Genomic DNA, 27,483 nt, shown 5'->3' with positions numbered 1-27,483 from the left:
ATTAAAAAAAAACTATTATATTTTAAAACATCAAAATTAATATACATCAATATATATATTTAAAAAATCCAATAGAAGGACATTATTATAAAAATCAACAGAGAAACCAAATTCTGTTTATAAAGAAATCATATTGAAACTAGATTTTGGCTGTATATTGTAAATTAAATCTTGATTAAGATACTAAACCCACATGAAGTGTAAGAACCATAATTAACCATGTTCCACATCCACATGATTGGTTTTACAGCCTAAAAAGTTAAAATATAAATTTAAGTACACAGAGAAATGGAAGAAAAAACATAAGCATGTGCAAGTGGTTCTGCAGATTAGGATAATGTTCATATATATATATATATATATATATATATATATATATATATATATATATATATATATATATATATATATATATATATATATATATATATAATCAATTTACTTGCTATTTTCATTATTGATATTTTCAAAATCTAAAATGAATAATAAAGATTAATAATTAGATTAAAAAAGAATATATCGACAGGAAGGAGGTCACTTAGATTGATTTCTTTAAAATCATTTTTTTTTGGAATAACTTAGTTTTTCTCCACTCTATCAAAGAATTATTAGTATGCTTTATTTATCTAAAAGAGTTAAATTATGAATCAATAAGAAATTGCTTTTAAACCACCAATCATTTTAAGATAATTGTTATAAAAAATAAAAAAAGTTTTATCACGAATAATTTAATATGGGTAATTATTCTAATATTTATGTACGCGTTACATTAAATAATAAGTAAGTATATTATATAAGTATTTAATACACGTTACATATCTAATTTTAGGTAAATGATAAGTGTTTCAGTATTTTTAATATCTAATTATATTATATTGAAACATCAATATATTTTCATTAGTTTTTAAATATATAAATTTACAGATTTATTTTATTATATTATATTAAGTTATTCACAAAAATTTCACACAAATTAATTTTCTTATATTACTTTAATAGAAAGTTTTATAATTATATAATTTTTTTACTTCTATTATCGAAATAAAGGCTAAAGATGGTATATGGAGGGATACGAGTGACTTAACCGAGATTTATCGACTAATTTTTCAACTTTTCCAATTTTTTCTTCTATTTTACGTAAAATATAAAAATTGAGATGTTGTATACATGAAAAGTTACATTTATATTTATATTTTGAGAGAAAGTAAATCATATCAATGCAAATAAATCACAAAACTGATATTCCGATTTACTTAAGATTGGCATTGCAATTTCTTTTATATCTTGTTAGAAAGTTAAATTTAGATTTAACTCAATTTTATAAAACTACTAGGTTTATTTTATTTTAATCATATTTATAAATAATGTTGAAATATTTCTCATATTTCTTGTGCTGAAAATAATATATTTCAAAAGTAAAATTAAATATTTGTAAGTGATATAATAGTGGTTAATTAATGATTTTATATAGAGCAATGGGAACATCCAATACTAATATAAATAACATTATTATTAGAATATTATAATTAAGATATTAAGCATAAATATTTACTTAATTTATACATTGTATTTATAATTATTTAGTGTTTTTCAAAATATTATTACTATTATTTTTCAAAATAAAAATATTCACGTATCCAAAATATTAAGTATGTATATAAAAAGTGAAACTACATTCTTGATATCCACACATAATCTTATTACATGCCACTAATTGTACTTGTATTATCTCTTTTCGCTATAAAATATGATAGGTGAACAATCCACTAAGTTAGTATAATTAACAATTATTAATTAAAATGTATCATATCATAATGAGTTCAATTTCTATCAAGTACTTATTTCAATAATATTCAAATGTCTTAAAAAACATGTTCACCCTAACATAAGGAAAATATAAATAATAAGTTTTATGACTCCCGCCGTATGAAAGCAATACTCTAACCACTGAGTTAAGTAGGTAATTTATGACTCCTCCTGAAAAAAAAAAAGAAGAGTACCTATCTATCAGATTAATTGATTATAAATGTAAAATTACTGATAAGCAATACCAACACCCGTTCAAGGGATTCGATCATGTAATATTCATCTTGACAAGCAATTATCTTCATACTATGATAAAATATGTATCAAAAACACAAGGGCTGTAGCTCAATTAGGTAGAGCACCTCGTTTACACGAGCGCCACTCACAAAACTTAGATATTTGATTATATTTTTGAAAGACATGTGTATTGAGTGGACTCAGAGATTTTGTATATACCATCTCAAACTTATGCTCTCACATAGCAATAAAGTAGGATCAATGTTCTCTTAAGTATAAGAGGATAAGTTTCTTATCTCTCAAAATAACTTCACACAAGACAATCCTCACATGATCACAAAGAAAACTCGTTAACGATCTGAACACACTCTCGTAACCACAAAAGAGTAGATAAACAAATTGAACTACCTAAAGTCACATGCAATCTTAGAAACCACATACAAAAATAACATCTTTTTTTTTATTCAAAGAAATTTATTTTTCATTTTTTTTACAATATCATTACAAAAATATTTTTTCTGTTATAGTTTATAAATAAGAAGAATTAAAATAAAACGAATTAAAAAGCTATTGAGAACAAATGAACAAATAGTAGAAATAATGAGTGAGTTTATGTTTATTTTCTTTATTCCTCTTGAAAAAAAAACATACAAATAAAAAATATCTTAATATTTTTTTATTATATTTAATTTTATATTTTATTATTTATTAACACTAAATATGTGTTTTATAAATAATTAAAATTTTATTTAATTTAATTTCCATAAATTTTCAAAATTTGAGGCCATCCCTTCCAACCCTCAAAAGATTAGTCCTGCTTATAATCAGTTCAAAAACTTCCATTTGTTAAATCAATCTTACTTTTATCTAAATTCTCCCCATTATTATAATAAAAGAGAATAACAACAGATGAATATTTTGTATATTTAGAGATTTCTAGAAGAATGAAATTATAAATAAAGTACAAAATCAACCTGTAATCCCACTTAAAACTTTTTATTATTTATTTATTTTAAAATTAGTTTAAACCCTCCCTTGGTCCTTATTTTTGTATGAAAATCTCAATTCGGTCCTCATTTTTTCATCTGTCTCAATTGGGTCATATTTTTTGTAAAAATGAACACATTTTACCCTAACCGTTAACTGGTCTCAGACGGCGTTAAATTAAGGCCACGTGGTGCATAGAGAATGTGCTGACGTGTGTTTGTGCAGAGAGTGTTTTGATTGTCCATTTGTGCAGAGAGTGTTTTGATTGTAATCATTATATATATAATTTTATTATTTTGAAAAGTTAAAAATATAATATATATGTTGAATTTATTTAAATTTAAAAATAAAATAATTTTTAAAAAAATATTAAAATAAGTTATCTTTTATAAGTCTAAAAATTATTTATATTTGGATAGAATTGTAAAAATACATATTTTTTAATTTTCGTTGTGTTTAAATGTTTTTATGAATTTATTTTGACAAAAAATTTAAAAAATTATATATAACACTTATTTTTAGTTATGAAATCTAAAATATAATAAACATATTTTAGTTTAAAAAGAAATGTTTTCTCTCAAATAGTCATCTAAAAAAATATTAAATAAGTTATTATTTTTATATAATAATTTGATATAATATAAAAAATTTTGTATATTAATATTCAATTAAAATACACATAATTTTATAAAAATTTTAAGATTAAAAAACTAAATTTAAAATAATTTAGTTCAAAATAATGATTAGTGAATATGATTAAATTGGATTATTAATTAAATTAATATATTATCTTAATATATTTTTTTAATATTATTAAAATAAAATAATCAACATATAAAAAAATCATAAATTAACTGTAATAGATAGGATTTTAAGACTTTATAAATATTTAATCATATAAACTTTTTAATAAAATTACTTTTACTTCTATTAAGTTTTTTTATCCCAACCTGCATGATTTAGGATTAAGTTATATAAAATTAAATAATTTAACAATATTATATTAAAAATACTAAAATAAATCTTTAATATATAAGATGTGATGTTTTGTCTTATGATAAAATAATATTATTATAGTCAATTACGGTATTTTATATATTTTTTATTTATATAAATTTATTTTTAAAGGAGAGCTCAGAAAATTAAAAAGAAAATATATACTTAAAAAGTTTGCTTAATCAATTGATGTACAATAGTTAATTATTTATCTATATTATTTTTGTATGAATTTCATTAAAAAATATATATTATTTTTAAATTTAAATAAATTCAACACATATTATATTTTTAACTTTTCAAAGTAATAAAATTATATATCTAATGATTACAATCAAAACACTTTCTGCACAAATGCACAATCAAAACACTCTTTACACAAACACACATCAGCACATTCTCTCTGCACCACGTGGCCTTAATTTAACGCTGTCTGAGACCAGTTAACGGTTAGGATAAAATGTGTTCATTTTTACAAAAAATATGACCCAATTGAGACAAATGAAAAAATGAAGACCGAACTAAGATTTTCATACAAAAATGAGGACTAACGGAGGATTTAAACCTTTAAAATTTAGCTAAAAAAATCAAATAATTGGATAGGGTGGTCCCATGTGATCCATTTCTGATGAAACATGGAAGGTTTTCCTTAGGATCACTTTCACACACTATTAAACATGTAGTGGGTTTTGGGTCCATGCACATGAGTTTCTATATTTGTATTTCTAAGCATTGCTTTGTTTTATCCAAAACCTAATTTTAATACAACTTCGTTGGTCTCCCTCTCAATTATTCTCTACATAATTTTATTTATATTAAGTTTTTTGGTATGGAAAATAGTGTCATGCACATGAGTTTTTAAATTTGTACATTAATTTAACCAAGTATTCTTGCTTTACCAAGAAACAATATGTAACATCCCAAAAATACAGTAAACACCATATAGTATAATTAATTACATTTAATGATAAACCAAATCAGTCTTAAATAACTAAAACAAAGGTTCTGGCCGAACGACCTTACAAGAAGTTAAAGACAATAACAACGTACGACCCAAGCATACCTGACCGAACGATTGACAAAACAGAAATACCGAACGGTCAATTAATAAAAAGGGGTCGTTCACAGACAACACGCTAAAATAACTAAACTAAACAACTAATCGAACGTACTACTGTTCGACCTTCACTTCAACATCGACGAGGTTTGCTTCCTCCAAATTTTCTTCTTCTAGTGTTTCCTTAAGCAACGTCTCTCCATCTGCTCACATCCACACGGATGATCATTGCAAGACAAGGACGGACGTACAGAGACAGGACAACACAATGAAAAAAATACACAGGGTAAGCTTATTGAATTTAATTCAAGTAATAACATATATTTCATAGCACATCAAACATATCAAATGATTCACAACATATAATTCAATCAATTCCATAACTCAACCAAATCCTGATACTAGACTGACTGTCCGGACCGTATGAATTTTGTGTAGCTACGATGTTCGTGCACCCGGTGATATAATAACTGGAATATTACATCAGCTACCTCCCGAGGTTAGTCCGTTCCGTCCAAGTTACAGTTATAGACTAGGACCTCCTGCCGTTCCCACGCATGACATACTCCTCTCTACTTGAGAACGAGCACTCACGGAACATCAGGATGAACCGCCAGCTAAGCTTGCCACATTCATACTTTACAAATCTCAACTTTCATCCAAGAGTCGTTCCTCCCTGGAACGCTCGTTCAAAATCCACAACCATAGTTTCACCTCATATACTGTTCATTCTTAATAACTTTCCACTTTAATATCATTTTCATATTCCGTTCTAGTTTCATAAAAAGACGAGCGTTCAGCCCTCTTCATAACGAGGACGAACGTTAAAGACGAGACCGAGGAAACTCATTTTCGAGCAGAATAAAGCCGACACATGTTATTTGACGAATGTCATTACCACTTGAATCAGTTAAATGAACTGATTCTAGTACGATCCGAATAATACTTAGAATGTTTTTTAAGTACAAGGGCTCCAGGCCGAATCCAAAAGGATATAAACACCACCAGACTAATAAAGGACTATACCGAGATCAATTCGCTTAGGAAACCGACTGCCAGTCAATGACCGAACGCGGTAATACACACTTACTAAAATATTTGGACGAACGCTATTTACACCCGTTTGATAATTAAAGGCAAGGACGAGCGTTCGGTATAAGACCGAGCGCCACTCATAACGAACGCTTTGGGTCGAGACCCATCGCTGATGTGAAATATTAATAGAAATAGAAATTTATAAGATAAACGATAGGGAAGTTAGGTATATAAGAATGACTAAGTGTAGGAATTTATATTTACAAGCTTCTCAATTCTCACATAACGCTCAGGGCATCTACGTTTGGTCGAACGCTCAAACGTAGCACTTAATACAAGAGGGCGTTCGTCCTCAACTAGAAATCTTTCCAAATGAAAGAATTCAATTCAACGAAGCTTACTAACAGCACCGAACGGTCAAGGACCGTTCAATGACGAACGTTCATTATCATAGGAAAATTCATATTTTACAGTTTCATTACATTATACTCATCTCTTAGCATAAGCTTTCATATTTTCAAATACTCATATCATAGTCCATTTCATAGTTCTCATACATCAACTCGTAATCATAATCATATACCAAAGATCAAATAACACAGATTTCATGCTTCATAAAACTCATATAACGTCATACAACACAACCCATACACAAGAATCAAACTTAATAAGCTTCCCTTACCTCTTAAAGTGAACGCACGTTCTCAGATATATGCTAGGGTTCTTCTTCTAACAGAGGTCTCAACGAACAACAACACCCTCTACAAACTATAACCAACATAGACCAGACAACTACTCAGAATGATAGATTAAACTCATAAAACCGCAAACCTGGGTTTGCATGTTACAGAGAAAGGTACGAATGGAGAGAGGATGAACTTACCAGTTGAGAATCTTAAACTGATCGGTTCAAACGATCGTCCTCTACGCCGGGAGTGTAGAACTGGTGCCTGAATGATGATCGGAGAAGAAGAATGGTGAGTTTTCTTAGAGAGAAGGTAGGGTTTCTAGAGAGAAGGTGGAGGAATGGAAAGTCAGAATTTTGGGAAGAAGAAGGTGCGTGCAGGAGAGTGGGCAGTTGTTTTCAGAAAATCATTTTTGTCTGCCCCCACGTTCAGACGAACGTGCGCTCTCCTGTGGACCCCTGTATTCCACTAATGATTTTCGAATGTTCCAAATTGACACTTGGCAGCTGCATGCAGAGTGTGTGAGTGCGTTTTAATGGCACTGAGCGTGTGACGTGGGTGCATTTAATTGTGATTAGACGGTGGGGTTTGGGTGCATAATTACGAGGCTTGACATTCTCCCTAACTACAAAAATTTTCGTCCTCGAAAATTAAAGCTTACCCGAAAACAGTTGAGGGTATAAGTCCTTCATGGCATCCTCCACTTCCCATGTAGAGTCGCCCGTCTTTTCGTCCCACACCACTTTCACCATTCGGATCGCTTTCCTTTTGTAGTATTTGGTGTCACTATCTTCAATGCATACCGGCTGCATCTCCAGCGTTCGGTCTTGGCGAAGACGAACGTCTTCCAACTCCAGTATGTGAGATGGATCGGCTACGTACTTCCGGAGTTGGGAAACGTGGAAGACGGGATGAAGATTGGACAGTTGAGGAGGCAAGGATAGCTCGTACGCTACTGGGCCAATCTTCCTTAGTATTTGATAGGGTCCGACGAACTTCGGAGATAACTTCTTTGGTCGCATAGCTCTGCCTACTCCCGTGGTCGGATTCAGCCTCAAAAAGACATGTCCCCGGCTTTGAACTCTAACGGCCTTCTTCTCTTGTCTGCATAAGACTTCTGTCGACTCCTAGACGTCTTCAACCTTTTTTGAATCAATTTCACCTTGTCAGTCGTTTGTTGAATGAGCTCAGGCCCGGTTAGCACTTTTTCTCCTTCTTGAAACCAGCAAAGTGGCGTGCGGCACTTACGTCCGTAAAGAGCTTCGAAGGGAGCCATTCCAATACTGGACTGGAAGCTGTTGTTGTAGGTGAATTCCACTAACGGTAATACCTCATCCCAAACACCCATGTGATCCAAGACGCACGTCCTCAGCAAGTCTTCGAGTGTCTGGATGGTCCTTTCAGATTGACCGTCCGTCTGAGGGTGATACGCTGAACTCATTTGAAGTTTGTTGCCGAGCTCGGTTTGCAAGGATTGCCAGAACCGAGAGGTGAATCTCGTGTCTCAGTTAGAGATGATACTGGACGACACTCCATGTAGACGAACAATCTCCTTAATGTAGAGCTTTGCCAAATTAGTCATAGACATCTTCAGGTTGACCGCTAGGAAATGGGCGCTCTTTGTTAATCGGTCCACTATAACCCAGATAGAATCGTGATTCCTCAACGTGCGGGGTAAGTGGGTTACGAAGTCCATTGAAATGTTGTTCCATTTCCATTCTGGAATCTCAAGTTTCTGCAACAAACCGCCCGGTCTTTGGTGTTCAGCCTTCGCTCGCTGACAAGTTAAGCATGACGCCACGAAACGAGCGACATCGTTCTTCATTCCTGGCCACCAAAACGTCTTCCTGAGGTCTTGATACATCTTAGTCATGCCGGGGTGCATGCTAAGACGACTGTGATGCCCTTCCTCCAGGATAATTCTCTTCAGATCTCCATCATTTGGAACGCACGTCCTACCCATATAACGTAATAGGTCGTCCGTTCCAGCGTTGAACTCCTTGGCTTGATCTGTACCGAGCGCGTTCAGAATCTTCACCAGGTCTTCGTCCTCCCGTTGCTTCATCTTAATCTGGTCGAATACATTACTTGATATCCTAAAGTTACAACATTTGATGCTGTTCGGTTCTAACTTGAACTGCAACCTTAGGTCTCTGAAACTCTCCACCAAACTTAACTCCCTGACCATCATGGAGGAGACGTGAACTACCTTTCTACTTAAAGCGTCCGCCACAACGTTCGCTTTTCCCGGATGATACAGCAGTTCAAACTCATAATCTTTCAAGAACTCAAGCCACCTCCTTTGCCTCATGTTCAACTCCTTTTGATCAAAAAGGTACTTGAGACTCTTGTGATCGCTGAAGACCTGGAAGGTGGATCCATACAGATGGTGTCTCCAAATCTTTAGGGCGAAGACGACCGCTGCTAATTCCAGGTCGTGCGTCGGATAGTTCTTCTCGTGGATCTTCAATTGACGAGAAGCGTACGCCACTGCCCTCTTCTCTTGCATAAGGACGCAGCCCAAGCCTTGATGAGACGCATCGCAGTAGACTTCGAATGGTTTGGCGGTGTCCGGAATAATCAAGACTGGCGCGCTCGTTAACTTTTTCTTCAACTCCTGAAAGCTTGTTTCACAACGATCGGTCCAGGCGAACGGGTGATCCTTACGTGTTAGCTGCGTCAACGGCGCTACTATCTTAGAAAATCCTTCAATGAAACGCCTATAGTAGCCCGCGAGTCCCACGAAGCTGCGAACCTCAGTAACCGAACGTGGACTCTCCCAATCTAATACCGCTTGCACCTTGGCCGGATCTACTAAGATACCTTCTGCCGAGACTACATGCCCCAAGAACTGCACGCTCTTCATCCAAAAATCACACTTAGATAACTTGGCGTACAACTCCTTTTCTCTCAATACGCCCAGCACCAACCTCAAATGTTCTTCGTGTTCTTCGTGGTTCTTGGAGTAGACGAGGATGTCGTCAATGAACACCACCACAAACTTATCCAGATACGGCCTGAATATGTGATTCATATATTCCATAAACACTGCTGGGGCGTTCGTCACTCCGAACGGCATCACCACGTACTCATAATGTCCATAACGAGATCGGAACGCTGTCTTCCGAATGTCTTCCTCCTTCACTCGAATCTGGTGATACCCCGATCGTAAATATATCTTAGAGAATACGCTCGCACCATGTAGTTGATCCAGCAGATCGTCAATCCGAGGTAGCGGGTATTTGTTCTTGATGGTCAGCTTGTTTAGTTGTCTGTAGTCAATACAAAGTCTAGAGCTGCCATCTTTCTTTTTCACTAAGAGAACAGGCGCTCCCCAGGGTGACACGCTTGGTCTAATAAATCTCTTGTCCATCAGATCTTCAATTTGTTGTTTGAGTTCGGCCAACTCAGCTGGTGCCATTCGGTACGGTTGGACAGAGATGGGTGCTGCTGTTGTCACCAAATCGATTGTAAATTCAACCTCACGAACGAGAGGCAGTCCAGGTACTTCTTCTGGAAAAACGTCAGGAAATTCGTCCACGACCGATAGTCCTCTACTCATCCGACTACCGGACGATCGTTCTCCACTGGAGTCTTCATCTGAGTGCGTCATAATAAAAAAGCAACTGGCGCCCTCCATGATATCTTCCTTCAGTTGACCGAGCGTTACTGACAACTCTTCTTCCTCTTCATCCGGAAAAACCAACTTCTTTTCTCCACAGTCTATGAGAATGCGATTGGTAGCCAGCCAATCCATTCCTAAAATCACCTCTAACTCCTTTAGAGGTAAGCATATTAAGTTGACCTTATAACTACGCCCCTCGACCTCTATAGGACATCTAGTACAGACGGTATACGTCCTAACCTCACCAGCCGCTGGGGTTGACACCACCAAGTCGAACTGCATCTCACTCTCTGTCAATCCCAGTTTCTCAACGCACGCCTTCGAGATGAAGGAATGTGTTGCCCCCGAATCAAACAACACACAACAAGACTGTCCATATAGTAAGCATGTCCTGATGATAAGTGTACCTGAACTTGCTGCTTCTGCGCCCGTTATTGCATACACTCGTCCCACTGCTTGCGCTCGACCACCCCTCCCTTGCTGGATCCTTCCAGTGTTCGGTGGTCTCATAACCGCTCGTCCACCCATATTACACTCGCTCTCCAGATGACCGTTCCTCCTGCAGCGAGTGCAATATTTTCCTCCAACCAACTGAGGGCATGAAGACTTGTAGTGAGGTCCTCCACACTGAAAACACCTGATCGCCCCCTGCTGTCCAGACTGTCCAGTAACCACCATCGCCTGAGAACCACTTGATTGTGCTGGACGAGCGTACGACGTCCTATTCCGATTCAGATTTGTTCTCGTTAGAATCAGTCCCCTGGTTGCTTGTTGTTTCTTCTGCTGTTCGACTTCAGCCAAGTTTTTCTCCAATACTTTGGCCCTCTCGACCATTGCAGGGAATGACCGAATACATAAGTTGGAGATTAACACCTTCAGATCACTCCTCAGCCCGTTTTCAAACTTTCTACACTGCCACTCCTCATTGGTCGCCATGGTATTGAACCTCAACAGATGTTTGAATGTGTTGGTATACTCCGACACAGACTTCGCTCCTTGCACCAGTTGAAGGAACTCAACTTCCTTAGCGTAACGAACGCTGTCTGGGAAGTATTCCTCATAGAACTTACTCCTGAAAACCGCCCAAGTGATGGGACTCTAAGCGTCCGTTAAAATAGCTTTCATACTCGTCCACCAGTGGCTAGCTTCTCCAGTCAACAAGTATTTTGTAAAGGCCAACTGGTTGTCATCCAGACACCTCTTAGCGTTGTAGATACGTTCCATATCCCTCAGCCACTGGTCCGCCTCATCAGGAAGGCATTTTCCACTGAACTTTGCAGGATGGTGTTGAAGGAAGCTTTCCAAGCTCCACTCAGTATGTTGGGCAGCGTTGGAAGAAGACGCTCCCTGCGTATTCCTATTAGCTGCAAGAATCTCCATTAGCTGCCTCTGTGTAGCTTCAGAGTTGGCGCGAGCGGCCTCAAAACTCTGTTGAGCAGCTGCATTCTGCTCCATTAGGAGAGTGTTTTGTTGTTGTAGCCTCTCGATCACTGTTTCCAACAACCTGTTGTTGTCGGGCGCATCACGCTCGTTAGGTTGAGGTGGAGGAGGAATTCTGGGTGCCATTTGTTCTCTGGAACAACAGAGAAAAACGGTCGTTAGTCATGTTCAAAGAGTTTAAAATAACTCATTAAACACCCATTAAGCACACAGCAAAAACACAGTGCACTCATAACCTACAATGTCCTTAAAAGAACAAAACTTCTCTGATACCACTAATGTAACATCCCAAAAATACAGTAAACACCATATAGTAGAATTAATTACATTTAATGATAAACCAAATCAGTCTTAAATAACTAAAACAAAGGTTCTGGCCGAACGGCCTTACAAGAAGTTAAAGACAATAACAACGTACGACCCAAGCATACCTGACCGAACGGTTTACAAAACAGAAATACCGAACGGTCAATTAATAAAAAGGGGTCGTTCACAGACAGCACGCTAAAATAACTAAACTAAACAGCTAACAGAACGTACTACTGTTCGGCCTTCACTTCAACATCGACGAGGTTTGCTTCCTCCAAATTTTCTTCTTCCAGTGTTTCCTCAAGCAACGCCTCTCCATCTGCTCACATCCACACGGATGATCATTGCAAGACAAGGACGGACGTACAGAGACAGGACAACACAATGAAAAAAATACACAGGGTAAGCTTATTGAATTTAATTCAAGTAATAACATATATTTCATAGCACATCAAACATATCAAATGATTCACAACATATAATTCAATCGATTCCATAACTCAACCAAATCCTGATACTAGACTGACTGTCCGGACCGTATGAATTCTGTGTAGCTACGACGTTCGTGCACCCGGTGATATAATAACTGGAATATTACATCAGCTACCTCTCGAGGTTAGTCCGTTCCGTCCAAGTTACAGTTATAGACTAGGACCTCCTGCCGTTCCCACGCATGACATACTCCTCTCTACTTGAGAACGAGCACTCACGGAACATCAGGATGAACCGCCAGCTAAGCTTGCCACATTCATACTTTACAAATCTCAACTTTCATCCAAGAGTCGTTCCTCCCTGGAACGCTCGTTCAAAATCCACAACCATAGTTTCACCTCATATACTGTTCATTCTTAATAACTTTCCACTTTAATATCATTTTCATATTCCGTTCTAGTTTCATAAAAAGACGAGCGTTCAGCCCTCTTCATAACGAGGACGAACGTTAAAGACGAGACCGAGGAAACTCATTTTCGAGCAGAATAAAGCCGACACATGTTATTTGACGAATGTCATTACCACTTGAATCAGTTAAATGAACTGATTCTAGTACGATCCGAATAATACTTAGAATGTTTTAAGTACAAGGGCTCCAGGCCGAATCCAAAAGGATATAAACACCACCAGACTAATAAAGGACTATACCGAGATCAATTCGCTTAGGAAACCGACTGCCAGTCAATGACCGAACGCGGTAATACACACTTACTAAAATATTTGGACGAACGCTATTTACACCCGTTTGATAATTAAAGGCAAGGACGAGCGTTCGGTATAAGACCGAGCGCCACTCATAACGAACGCTTTGGGTCGAGACCCATCGCTGATGTGAAATATTAATAGAAATAGAAATTTATAAGATAAACGATAGGGAAGTTAGGTATATAAGAATGACTAAGTGTAGGAATTTATATTTACAAGCTTCTCAATTCTCACATAACGCTCAGGGCATCTACGTTTGGTCGAACGCTCAAACATAGCACTTAATACAAGAGGGCGTTCGTCCTCAACTAGAAATCTTTCCAAATGAAAGAATTCAATTCAACGAAGCTTACTAACAGCACCGAACGGTCAAGGACCGTTCAATGACGAACGTTCATTATCATAGGAAAATTCATATTTTACAGTTTCATTACATTATACTCATCTCTTAGCATAAGCTTTCATATTTTCAAATACTCATATCATAGTCCATTTCATAGTTCTCATACATCAACTCGTAATCATAATCATATACCAAAGATCAAATAACACAGATTTCATGCTTCATAAAACTCATATAACGTCATACAACACAACCCATACACAAGAATCAAACTTAATAAGCTTCCCTTACCTCTTAAAGTGAACGCACGTTCTCAGATATATGCTAGGGTTCTTCTTCTAACAGAGGTCTCAACGAACAACAACACCCTCTACAAACTATAACCAACATAGACCAGACAACTACTCAGAATGATAGATTAAACTCATAAAACCGCAAACCTGGGTTTGCATGTTACAGAGAAAGGTACGAATGGAGAGAGGATGAACTTACCAGTTGAGAATCTTAAACTGATCGGTTCAAACGATCGTCCTCTACGCCGGGAGTGTAGAACTGGTGCCTGAATGATGATCGGAGAAGAAGAATGGTGAGTTTTCTTAGAGAGAAGGTAGGGTTTCTAGAGAGAAGGTGGAGGAATGGAAAGTCATAATTTTGGGAAGAAGAAGGTGCGTGCAGGAGAGTGGGCAGTTGTTTTCAGAAAATCATTTTTGTCTGCCCCCACGTTCAGACGAACGTGCGCTCTCCTGTGGACACCTGTATTCCACTAATAATTTTCGAATGTTCCAAATTGACACTTGGCAGCTGCATGCAGAGTGTGTGAGTGCGTTTTAATGGCACTGAGCGTGTGACGTGAGTGCATTTAATTGTGATTAGACGGTGGGGTTTGGGTGCATAATTACGAGGCTTGACACAATATTTCTCCTTTTCTTAATTGTCATATATATTTTCTAAACCTTTTTCATATGATAAATACAATATCTTTTATTTTTTAATACTGTTTTATCATTTCTTACAAAACTACTTTGATGTTAAGCATAAAAGTATTCTATTTTGTATTTTAAGTGTTTTTTAATTAAAAAACTAAAATATATGGTTTTGATTAGTGTAAAATAAATTAATGAATTTTTATTTTAATCTTTGAAACTCTTTTTTTGTTAGAATATGATTAAAAAACTGTTATGTAAGTTTTCATATTCTATAAATATTTCTTTTTTGTAAACATTATTAATGGCAATATATGTTCAGCTAATCAAGAGTATAGTTTTGATATTTTTTTTGTTACTCTGAGTGTTTCTCTAACAAAGCAATTATTGAGAAGATTTTACCCGATATAACATTCAAAATTTAGAATTTTGATATCTAATGAGCATATGATATCGTAAAAGTATAAATTCTGATATTGAAATTGAACATTTATTAAAAAAATACCATCGATCATTTTTAATGTTGGCTGTGTGGTATTTTGACATTGAATGTGAGACGTAGAAGGCTTATTTCACACTAGTGAATGAATATGGTCAATGGATTCCTGGAAGTATATGCCAAGATTGTTTATCAAAGCTCATTTGGAAAGAAACACAACCTTTAAGGTAAATATATACTAGTGAATCCCAATGTTTTTCTGCTTTTGTCAAATGATTCATGGTTATGGCATCTAAGGTTAGGCCACCTAAATTTCAAGGATTTAAGTTTGTTGTGATAAAAAAATATGGTGTTTGGCCTTCCTTAAATCATGATTCGAGAGAAAATTTGTGATAATTGCTAGATAACAAGGCAACCTAAATATTCATTCAACTCGATCACTATGTCTAAAGGTATCGATGTTTTACATGCTATTTAATCAAATGTTTGTAACCCTTTCAATGTTTCTTCATTGGGGGAAACAAAATTGAAGAGATTACCCAAATCACCACCCTTCTCCATTCTCACTTATATATGCATTAAAAGTCTTGGTGATCTTACATATTTTCTGGATTTCGAAGTGGCACAAAATCACACTGACTCACCACAAATATACCCTGGATCTTCTTCAAGAGACAAAGAGCTTACGTATTTATGTATTCTCTCTTATTGTTTTCATGCAATAATACCATATACAAACTCTTTCTCTTCAAACCTTTTCCTCTCTTCTACAACCTCCATGAACAACATGAATCTTTTTTGTTTTTAATCTTCCTTGTTCAATACATTTTGTTAGTATAAGATGGAGTGTGGAGTCTGATATTATAAACAGTTTTATGTATATTTGCATATTCTGTGAATTGAATCATATAAAACTATATTTGCATATGAAAATCAATAATAATTTATTGTTAAATTATAATTGAGAAATAATCTTACACTAAAATCGTGGGTAACTAATAACAAAATAAATCATAAGCCACAATAAAGAATAGTTGTTAATAACAAACTTTGGATTAGTGAAATCAAATGACAGAGAATAGGACCAAATTCAGTATAGAACAAACATCTTTTTATAAAGTTTTTCTTATAGAATTACAGCTCTTTGAGGGTATCTTATGTTTTTTGAGAATAATTTTTAAGCTGTTGTATTTCTATTCTAACAAATACTGTTCAATCTTCTATTTTTTTTTTAAAATTTCATTCACTGGTTAATCTAACAAAATAATAATATATTTTAATGTAATGGTGCACTCTTCCTTTTAAATAAAAAAAAACACTGTGAAACGTAGTGAGAGGAAGTGTATTTATGTCTAACTTGTTTTACTTGAGCTTTCTTTTCCCGCGCCTCCATTTGTACTAACTACATTCCCTTATTAAGAAGAAAAAGACTAAAATATCCCTCCCCATTGTATAACGTCACCTCTGTGTTATCACTGTTGTTTCTCCGTTCTCCACTGTAGAGGAAAAAGAAGAAGAAAGACAAAGTTCATTCTAGAATCCATTACATCACATTTTGTTCTGAAAAAATTGTTTCAGTATCTAGAAATACTGTTCAGGAAATCATATCTAATTGTTCCAGAAATTGAAAGTTACAGTAAACATGATTCGGGAGATTTTCAAAACAGATAATCTGAGGTTACTTTCATGAAAGATAAAATGGTTATTTTAAAAATTTTAAGATGTACTTAAAAATTATGGGAGTGCAGAAAGAAAAGCCCTTTGCTTGCTTTATGGATGGACGAGCACTGCAAAATTGAACTTGATTCAGTGTAAGAGGGTGCCACTTTCAAGAACATGCATAACAATTTTATTGTGTTCCCTCCACTTACCTCATTAATATTCCTTCTGAAAATGATACAATTTTATTGCATTTTACAAAGTTATTATCTAATGGTGCTTTGGTAGGAATTTGTGCAAGATAGAGAGACTAATCTTTCTGACCTGTCCTTCTTACCTCCGAATGCTTGGATTGTCTGGATTGCTAGCTTGTCGACTGCTCCGTTCGACTGTCGCCTGCTCTGCTTGGTTATACTCTTGACCAGGGGGAGGTACCTGCAAAAGGCACTCCAATGCTCAAGTTAGGAGCAGTTTAATGAACTGTTTATCAGTTGAGTATTTGAGTTCTGATGAACGTAAATAGAATGTTAGTAGAATGTAACTCGCTTTTGTGCTTGACCTTATATTTACAAGTCATCTCATGGATCTTAAACTAACACATATTCAATAGAATAAAAACAAACTTACCTTTATGTTTGGTCAGTTACTGATAAACAACTTATCAATATCTTTAATTTGATATTTATGATTATTTATCTGGACTATTGACTCTAATAATAACTTAAACGCTGGTTCAATTATTTCCCAACATCATTAAAATCATTTGACCTGGTTGACCATTATTGCTGTAGTGGATGGATCGAACAATCCTGAGTGGATGGATCGAACGGCCCTGATAGTTAACCGTTGGTCCATACTGTATACCATACAAATGGTTTTTTTTTTTAAAGATACATCCATACAAAATACCAAATATGCATGATATATAAAATACCAAATACTGCATGATATATATTTTTGTACTGTTAAAAAAAGAATTCTCTCTCCAAGCGTAAATTTTGTCACGAACTTATTAAAGTCAACAAACTCTTTCTCCAACTATTCCTCCTTCATTTGAGTGGTGTTTTTATTCAGAAATTTACCTCATTAAAAACATATATTTTAAATTTAACAATTAAAAATACATATTTTTTAATTGGGATGTGGTCACAAAATCCAGTAAAAGATTTGGTTTGAGCATTAGAATAGCGAGAGAATCTAATGTGGCCTTTGTAGGAAATTAGAAAAGTATGTTTGGTAAATTTTGCATGAACCAATAAGCTTTAGGTGTAACTTTTGATGAGATTAATTGGGCCTGGTGGGCTTGAAAGGCCCAAGAGAGAGTAAAATTCGAGGAAGACAGTTAAAACTTTTAGGACAGGAAAGCAAGATGACACGGAGAATCAGAGTCAACATCACATGTTCCAACTCCACTTCACATATTTTCATCGCATCGTCATCATCACCATCATCTCATGCACAACCCATGTGGGGGCACATCGCATCAACCACGACCACCACATATACCAACCATAAGCGACGTCGTTTACCTCCCGCTTCTTCAACCCTACCGCCGCGCCCATGATCCCGCGCCCACCCCCCATATGCTGACCAACGCCGCCGTCGCCGCCTCCTCCTGGCTCCGCCGCCGCCGGATCCGCTACTTTTTCTTCTTCCTCTGCTCCCCGCTTCTCCTCCTTCTCCTCTGCGCCGCCCTCCCCTTCCTCTGCGCAGCCGAGCTCTGCCTCCGCCTCCGCCTCTGGGGGAAGCTCCTCCGCCGCGACTCCGCCGCCGCCGATCGTCTCCGCCGCTGCGAGGAAGGGTTCTGCGAGGAGCAGCAGCGGGAGAAGGGCCTCTTGCATCGGTACCTCGAAGATCAACTTTTTCTCGTCGGATCCATGTACGAGTGCGGCGACGATGACGATAACGACGGCCACGAAGAAGTAGAAGCTTCTAGAAGCGTTGAAGATGTTGAAAGGATAGGTAGTTCCACTGCTAGAAAGCCTCTCTTGAGATGATATCACACAGTGAAACAAAGGAAAGAAAAAAAATAAACTTTTTATTTTTTACATTTTGTGTGTATATAAATGTCTAATATTGGTCATTGTTTTTACTTTTTATAGGAAAAAAATTGATTAAGATTCTGGAAACAAGTTGTCTATTTTCTTTTCAATGTTTTATCATTTTTCTAATTTTCTTTCATAATTTTCCATCAATTGAATCTCTAAAAAGATGATTTTCCACTAAAGCTTTGAAAGAATCTGGTGCCACCTCTGTTCAAATTTGTGGTTTTCCTTAATTAACAAAAAAACTAATCGATAGATGAAATAGCATATTTTATTTCTACCTTTTACAATAAATTGTCTTAAACTTTCCCACACATAAATAGAACTCATGCATATTTCTTTTAATAAACAATTGAATGAGAAAATAAAATAAAATAATTTAATTTTGTTATCAAGATAAATCAATTTATGTACTATTTTTTGCTAAAACTGTCTGGTTTTTTTGTATCTTGAGGTATATAAATGAAATAAGATCATAAAGTAGTTATATTTTTTTAAGGACATCTCGTCTGTTTTAAATTTCAATGAAAAATTATGTTTCTTTAAATTACCTCCATATTTCAACGTAAAAAAAAATAATGTTGGGAGGAATTTATGCATATGATTTTTTATTTAGGAAATTCAGGTTCACGTTAAGAAATTTTACCTTATATGAATTCTTCAAATTAAGAATAACCTAGAAATAATTGATGTGTCCGTAAAAAAAAACTCTTTTAAGTAAAAATATATCAATCAAATCCTACACTAATTCTCATTTACTTCCAAATTCACTCTCACTTATCTCCAAATTCACTCAAATAAACAACAAAAAAATTTACCTTCAAATCCTCTTAAATTCATTTAATCACTCTTCCCCAAGTTCATTCAAGTAAACAAAACGTTAAATATTCATTCAAGCTTAAAAAATCATACAAAAAATGATATTCTACAAGTAGTTACAGGGAAATGAGAAAGAAGAATGTTTCAATTAAAGATCAATTAATTACATATTTCTACAAATAACTTTTTCCTATTATTTTAATTTTAGCAATGATATTTAAAACAGTATAATGACTCTCATTTATATATATTTTAAGTAAGTTGTGTCCAAATTAAGATGAGAATCTAAAAAATGCACTTAAAATACATGAATGCAACTTCAACAGTAATTTTGGTCAAGGAATACCTAGAAAAAGTTAATAATTTCATTGTCTTTCCCATATTTTCCAATGAACAATATTGAATTGGAATTTGCTTCAGTAGTTACTAATATGGAAAGCACATTCACAAAGGATAAAATTGTTGTTTTGAAAATTGGGTAGGTGTGCAAAGAACTTTTGGGGGTACAGAAAGTAAAAGCCATCTTTATATAGCTACTACTACCACTTGTTTTCTAAAAAGGTTGGACCCACTATCTGTATTTACGGCATAGATTACAGAGTCTTTTCTTTAAACACTCTCTTCGTTGTTTTTATATTTTAATCAAGATAACTAGAAAAGGTCCTGTGAAGAAATTGATGGTTTGAATCTCTTGAACTTTTTATGACCTTAAAATCGAAAAACTGATATTTTTACAGTGATTAGAAGAAAAATATGTTTTACAAGTCAAACTGTTACTGTTATGACAATGATTTTTATTTCGTGTCAATCAACGAAGATAAAAAGATATCTTAAGGCTTTTCTAGTGTTTTAAATGTTATTAAAAACTTAAAGAAAGAAAAGATAACAACTTAAAAACAATACATTTTTAAAAAAATAAAACATACCCTAGCCCTACTTTAAAAGGATAATGATACTTTGACATCATTTTGTTGATAACATTTTAACATCATCTACATGTCATTATGTGATTAATCCATGTTGGTGTTCATGATTATTATGATTGATTGTGGAGTAATTTTGGACCAATCACAAAATGACACGTAGATGATGTTAAAATATTGTCAAAAAAATGTTGTCAAAGTATCATTATCCATTTTAAAATATTTAAGAAATATTATTTTACTAAATAAAGTGGTTGAATAAATTAATTTATTGCATTTTTTTTTCACCAATTACATGCAAGTTTTGCTTTTAATAAGAAAGTAAATTCCTTGTTAAATCAATCACACATAGAGATTATCGACTATAGAGTAGGTTCTAAGCTTTTGGAAAACAAATGGATATTATAATGAATTGCAAAATCTATGTAATTGATTACATAGTGTATTGTTGAATTTGATGGAAAACATGCTTTTCTAAACTAGTAAATTACGTGCATTACGTAACAATTAAACAAAATACATTTTTTTAAATTTTAAAATAACCCATTACATTGAAAAACATTTGATTCCTGAAGTTCAATTGGTTTATGGAAAACTTATATCAACAAGAAAAAATTAATTATAATGGACAAATTAACCAATTATGAAAAGCTCTCATTCTAAATATAAGATGACTCAACCTTATTTGTAGTATAAAGGAAATACTTAAAAAACTCTCTTGAATAAGATAATTACGTATGTAAAACTTAAGGTATAATTGTTTGAGATTTACAAAAGGCTTTTCCAACATGAAATTTATAGAAAAGGAGTTTAATTTGAGTTTGACGTTTCTTCAAGTTTACTCTTTTACAGAATGTTGTTTGTTCTTACACGTATCAAGGTGAGCTCATATTTTTCTTTTTACTTTTATATCATATATTATATATTATATTATACATATTATTCTTATTGAATTTCAACGAATAGTTTATGAGGTAGACTCATCTAATAACTAACGTGTGACCAAACTCCTAATTGCTATGAAGAAAAAATTTACCTGTAAAAGTTCTCTAACGCTCGAATTAATAAAAAATTATGTAAGTAAAAGTAGCTATGAGATAATTGTACGTTAGCATATATTTATAGACTTGTTAGGCCTAGCAATAACAAATAAACATTATTAATGAGTTTAAATAGATTATGTATGATCAAATATAAAATATTATATCACTTTTATATATATATATATATATATATATATATATATATATATATTGTATTAGCATGTATTTATAGACTTGTTAGGCTTATCAATAACAAATTCTCTAACTTCTAAGTGATTTTCTTTCATCTAAAAAATTATTAAAATCTGTTAGAGTTTGATTGTTCTATGATTTATTATGGTATGTTAATACAAAAACAACCTACCATGTTACTAAATTTATGTATAATATATATGAATAAGAAGTGACATATGCACAATAACATTTTTGTAATTAAGTTGTCAAAGTTTACATCTAACCTACAAATCTTAAACATTAATTTTGGTTTTTACATTGGACATTTGTAGGTTAGATGTAAATTTGCATATGTTAATTACATGTTAAACATAAATTTTGGATGTAGTTGCACACTTCAGTTGGATGAGTCTTGAAGGTTTGTATTGTTACATTTATAATCACAAAAAAATATACATTGTTGTTAATCGTTGTCTTATTTTCTTATGTATGGTAAGGGAAAATGCCATCAGTCCAATAAAGACAAAAACTTAATGATGCCCTCATATACTCTTGTAAGGCGAGTACGCATTGTTGTAGAAATGTATTACAATGTCTAAAGTAGAGATTATAAGGACGGAATCTCTTGAGCTAGTAGATCCATCTCCTTGTTACGAGATGTGGAAAGTCACTTAGATTAGCTGAAAAAATTGTAAGCACAAACTCTAAACCTAAAATCAAATTTCATTATGAATATGTTTATAATTAAACTTGAATATGCGTTTATGGGATTTCTTAGTTGAGAAAACCACGCATGGTTCATTTTTTCCATATGGCCGCAATGATGTACTTATTATGACCATTGGAAGACTTAAGCACCTAGGTCATGTACACAATATTGCTAGGTTGTTGAGACATCGAGATTATTTTGGTTTATCACAACAAACTGTTCAACCCTTAAGTCAAGATGCTATATGGAAAATGAAGATGTAGGTTGAAGAAAAGTTAGAACAGAAAATGACTAAAATAAAGACATCTCTAGAGTAAAAGTTTGAAGAAAAGCTCATATCCATACTTAGGAATAAACAACTAGGTCAAGCAAAAGATAATGAAGTTCTTGATCAACATCGAGTCAGCACAAAAGACTCATGTTCTCTTATAGATCATGTTATTCAACATGAGTTATATTTTGATGAAGATTCCTTGCGCTTGGTAGCAATATGACGTATATTGGAAGGTGGGTCAACTATCCATGGTGTTCCTCTACAATAAGACTGAACACATGTGATGGTTGATGAGGTTAAAGATCCTAATGCTCTATTGTCTTTGCCAACTTTAGAGGTTCAATTTGTAGGATATGTTTCAGGCACATTTATGGTTTGGCCTAGAAGACTAATCATGATATATGTTGGACAACTATAAGTAGTACATTATTTTCTTTAAATATTTTTTTTATAATTTATAAATAGATAAGCTAAACTTTTGCATATATTTATTATATTTAATTTTTCTCATCGTCCAAAAAAGATGCAAACCTTGTTGTTAATGAATATGACAACATGACAAAAGTAGGGGATGATCCTCTTTCAAACCTTGTCAACATTATGCCTAAGTTGAATAGAAATCCAATAAAGATACAATAGGACTGTTGTGTATTTAGAATCAAATCTCACATCTCATTTTACATTTTCCATTTTAGTGTAATGGAGGTGTATGGTGGAGACAAAATGTTAAACATTTCTATTATCCAACTTCGGTGCATGTAAGTAGTAACGTTTCTTCTATATTTACTATCTTAAAATGACTACATTAACATAAAATTTATTGTCTTAGTATATGGAAACATTGAGTGTAGAGCTAAGCCAACGGTGTATGAATTTTTTGAGCCCCAAAGTATTAAAAAAATTGACAACATAAGGGCTAAATCAAGGAATATATGATAACATTGATGACCAACTCACTAAGACAGGTTTACTTGGCTCCATTTGGCTCCATACATTGAAGCATTAGTCTTAGTGTAATTGTTTTTTAAATTATGGTAATTACTCATTTAACCATTTAGCTTTCATTGTAGGTTCCATTAGAATTTGATAGTTCTCGTTCTTGAAGAGTTCATAATTGTGTGGTTATGTTCTATTTTTAAGAAACCCAACAAGGGCTTATTACAAGGGTAATATTACAACTTTCATAATATCCAATTAATATATAACAATTTTGAATAATGTGTCTTCAATTTAACTAGAGTTGTGGTTGTGACAAACGAATTATTAAATAGGAACAAACAAAGACAAGTTCAATTTATATATGCTAAGGTTAAATATCATTTAATTGTTAAATCAAATATTTTGGGGTAGAAGTTGTATGATATTAACTTTCCTTATTTATTTTAATGTAATATGTAGAGTAATTCCTTCGAATGTGGGTACTACATCATGCATTGAATCAAAACTACATTAAAACATAATCATTGGAGACTGGACAACGATAAACACTTATATAGCATGTGCATGAATTGTATGGTTTGAGGAAATCTATACATAATAATATTGTATATTGTTTTAGGTCTTCAAAAATCCCTTACCCATATCAAATGAGGAAATTACTTAAATAAGATGAAAGTGAGCAAATTATCTTTTGAATAATGTATACGATTAGATTTTGATTAACTTTATTTTCTATGTTAGATTATTTTTTTATTCAAGATATTTATTTGAACTTTAAAAATATATATTGTATATTAGAAATGTATGTGTTGTTTTAAATATTTTATGTTTTAGTTTCATGCCAAAAGCAATTCAATTAAAAATAAATCTCAACATTTATATTTATTATTACATTAATAGATAAGGGTGGGCAAAATGAATTGTACTGCACTATACTCTTAAAAACTATATTAAACTAAAAACTAAGTTGTTTAAATTGAATTGAACTAAAAATAAGTTCAATTAAACTGAACTAAACTACTTTTTTTTCTTTTAAACTGTACTATACTGTTTTAAACTTAAAGAAAACATAGTTATGCCTGCAACCTCTTCCTTTCACTATCTCATTCGTTCTGCTTTCTAATAAATAAATGTGGTTTTGCACTAGTACAACTGTCAATGGCTAATCATCGATAGAGTTAAAAGAATTAGTTCAATTTGATTTTTTTAATAATTACAAACAAATAAATTAATATTCAATAACATCACAGCATTTAAAAAAAATTAAATTATAAATCTATATAATTAGAATTAGTATATAATTATAATAAAAAATTTAAAAAAATTAATGAAATATTATTGGTACTATTTTATCATATTATTAAAATTAAATTAATAACTATAATTATTTATCATTACTATTTATTATTAATTTAAAGATATAAAATGTCTAAAATTTGATTCATATTAAATATAGTTTAATTTAATAATATAAATTTGTTTATATATTATTTTATATAGATTAAAAACTTAATCTCTAAAAAATATTTCTGTTTATCTCTGTTTTGCGTTATTCGAAATATTTTTATTTTGACAATTATCTAGTTTAATATAAAAACTCTCATCTTTCTTCTCTTCTCACCTTTTTCTGAATTCTCATATATATATATATATATATAATATTATATTTTATAATTATTTACATAAGTACTTTTATCTTTTTATTTTTACAATTATAGTTAATTTTATTAAGTCATAAAAATAATTACCAGTTTTTGAAATATAATTACAATATAATAAAATTTAGTTTTTTTTAAAATATATAATAATTTTAGTATAAATTTAATAATATCATTTTATTTTAATAATTATTATAATAATAGTTAACTTTTTAAGAGACTTGAAAAAGAACATTTATTTATTTATCTATATATATATAAGTGACGTAAAAAAAATTGTCTCATGTCGTCACAGAAAACAAAATTAATAAAATCTAAATTCTCTCTCTATATATATATATATATATATATATATATATATATATATATATATATATATATATATATATATATATATATATATATACACACCCGTGCCTTTATTTCTTATGTTTGTGTTGCTGGAAATAGAAGAAGAGCAATATAATTAAACAAGCAAAAGTAAAATAAAGTACATAGTTTGAAGTAGTTAACTAAACTGTTAATAAAAGAAGTTCAGATTTTTTGAACTGAACTACAAATAAGTATAATTCAGATTTTATAAAAAGTAGTTTAGTTTTTATAGTGCAAAATAGTATAGATAATCCATAGTTTAGTATAATTTAGTTAATCATGCCCAGCCCTATTAATAGATGTTAATTTATGTATGTTATGAGAACAAATAAATTTATGTTTGTTATAAAGTGAACAAATATAAATTTACCCTAAAACTTTTAACAGGTCTAAATTTGCGTCTTCTACCATTACATCTACCTAAAATAAAAATAAAAAATTTAAACTATCAAACTCGTAAGTACTTTATATATTGGATAATGATACTTTAACAATATTTTTTTTACAATATTTTAACATCATCTACATGTCATTCTGTGATTGGTCCAAATTGGTGTTTATGATTAATATTATTGATTATGAAGTAATTTGGATCAATCACACACGTAGATGATGTTAAAATGTTGTCAAGAAAATGTTGTAAAAAATATCATTATCCTTGTATATTATTAATCGGTACATATTTCTATTATGTAAATACTTTCTATTCTTAGTGTGATAGCTTCTTTAAATATTCTTGACTAAGTTTTAAAGTGTTGAATAAATTATTTAGAAAAGATGAAGATATTTATTAAAGAAAGAAACCAATTAGTCTCAATAAAAAATAAGATATTTTATTGAAGATTTTGCAAAAGATCCAAGGACAAATGATTTTCTTTAATAACTATCGATTCAACCCAATTTTGTTGAACATTACATATTTGGATGGGGAAAGCAAACCACTGAATTTGTACAGTACAAGTACATCAATCAAATGTCAAAGGAAAAAATAACAAGCAACTGCAACTTATTTTTTGTTTTCTTCCAGTTTATTTTCTCACACACTGCATATTTGGTAGATTCAAATTTGGAACTATTCTCAACTTTATATTGATAGGTCAATTCAATTGTACAATGGTGTAAGATGATAAACATTTATACATTGAACCATTTAAAACAATAGTATCATCTTGTTTAAATAAATTTCGTGGAGAACTTTAAATGAAAAAATAATCATTTTTAAAATGAATAAATATAAGGTAACATATAAAACTTCTTTATGAGATATTTTTGAAACATCTTCCTTAGTTTCACAATATTTTTTATCTCTTAATTTTATATTATTGGAGTTTCACGTCGACTACACATACGACTAATTTAGAATATATAAATAGATACAAATCATATCTTATAAACTAATTCTACATATTATTTTGATGTTTGAGTTAGATTTAAAATCTACTTCTTAACATATATAAATTAATTTTAGTTTAAGAAAAGTTTCATTTTAGTCTTTTTTATTTATTTTAGAAATTCAAATTGATAAATTTGTTCAAAACATAACTTTAGATTGTAAGAAGAAAAAAGGTTTGACTAACACATTGTTTAAGAAATACAACAATATGATTTGCAAAACAATAAATAAAAGGAATAGTTTGATTGTTCAAATTAAAAAAATAAAAAATATTTGAAATGTTTTAAATTTGAATGTTATTGTTTGATTGATCATTTTAAAATTAGTATCACTTTGTAGTTGTTATATTTTATTTAAAAAAATTATTTAATGTATTTTCTAAAGAGATGCATAAT

At 32.2% G+C, this 27,483-nt stretch overlaps 2 protein-coding genes across 2 annotated transcripts; one reads left to right on the top strand and one right to left on the bottom strand.

The window, feature by feature from the left end:
• Positions 1 to 5,197: 5,197 nt before the first annotated feature.
• Positions 5,198 to 7,826, bottom strand: LOC108332566 (uncharacterized). The gene is made up of 2 exons (XM_017567890.1): positions 7,466 to 7,826; positions 5,198 to 5,286 (listed from the first exon to the last, which is right to left on the bottom strand). Exons 1-2 carry the CDS (start codon positions 7,824 to 7,826, stop codon positions 5,198 to 5,200), a joined length of 450 nt encoding a protein of 149 aa, XP_017423379.1.
• Positions 7,827 to 18,115: 10,289 nt separating this feature from the next.
• LOC108332567 (uncharacterized) lies at positions 18,116 to 18,807 on the top strand. The gene has a single exon (XM_017567891.2). The coding sequence runs from the start codon at positions 18,194 to 18,196 to the stop codon at positions 18,734 to 18,736; it is 543 nt and encodes a 180-aa protein (XP_017423380.2). The 5' UTR covers positions 18,116 to 18,193; the 3' UTR covers positions 18,737 to 18,807.
• The last annotated feature ends 8,676 nt before the right edge of the window (positions 18,808 to 27,483 follow it).

Source organism: Vigna angularis, chromosome 11 (genome assembly GCF_016808095.1).
Source record: "Vigna angularis cultivar LongXiaoDou No.4 chromosome 11, ASM1680809v1, whole genome shotgun sequence".
Classification (NCBI taxonomy): Eukaryota; Viridiplantae; Streptophyta; class Magnoliopsida; order Fabales; family Fabaceae; genus Vigna; species Vigna angularis.
Note: the sequence above shows the minus strand (reverse complement) of the source record. Positions and strands in the feature narration are given on the sequence as shown.

What these genes read in the sequence shown, in the direction of transcription:
- LOC108332566 (XM_017567890.1), bottom strand. Translation starts at nt 7,826, where the DNA reads ATGCGACCAAAGAAGTTATCTCCGAAGTTCGTCGGACCCTATCAAATA. An exon ending in ATACCCTCAACTGTTTTCGG is followed by an intron (nt 5,287 to 7,465) that starts GTAAGCTTTAAT and finishes GGATGTGAGCAG; the next exon opens with ATGGAGAGACGTTGCTTAAG.
- LOC108332567 (XM_017567891.2), top strand. Translation starts at nt 18,194, where the DNA reads ATGCACAACCCATGTGGGGGCACATCGCATCAACCACGACCACCACAT.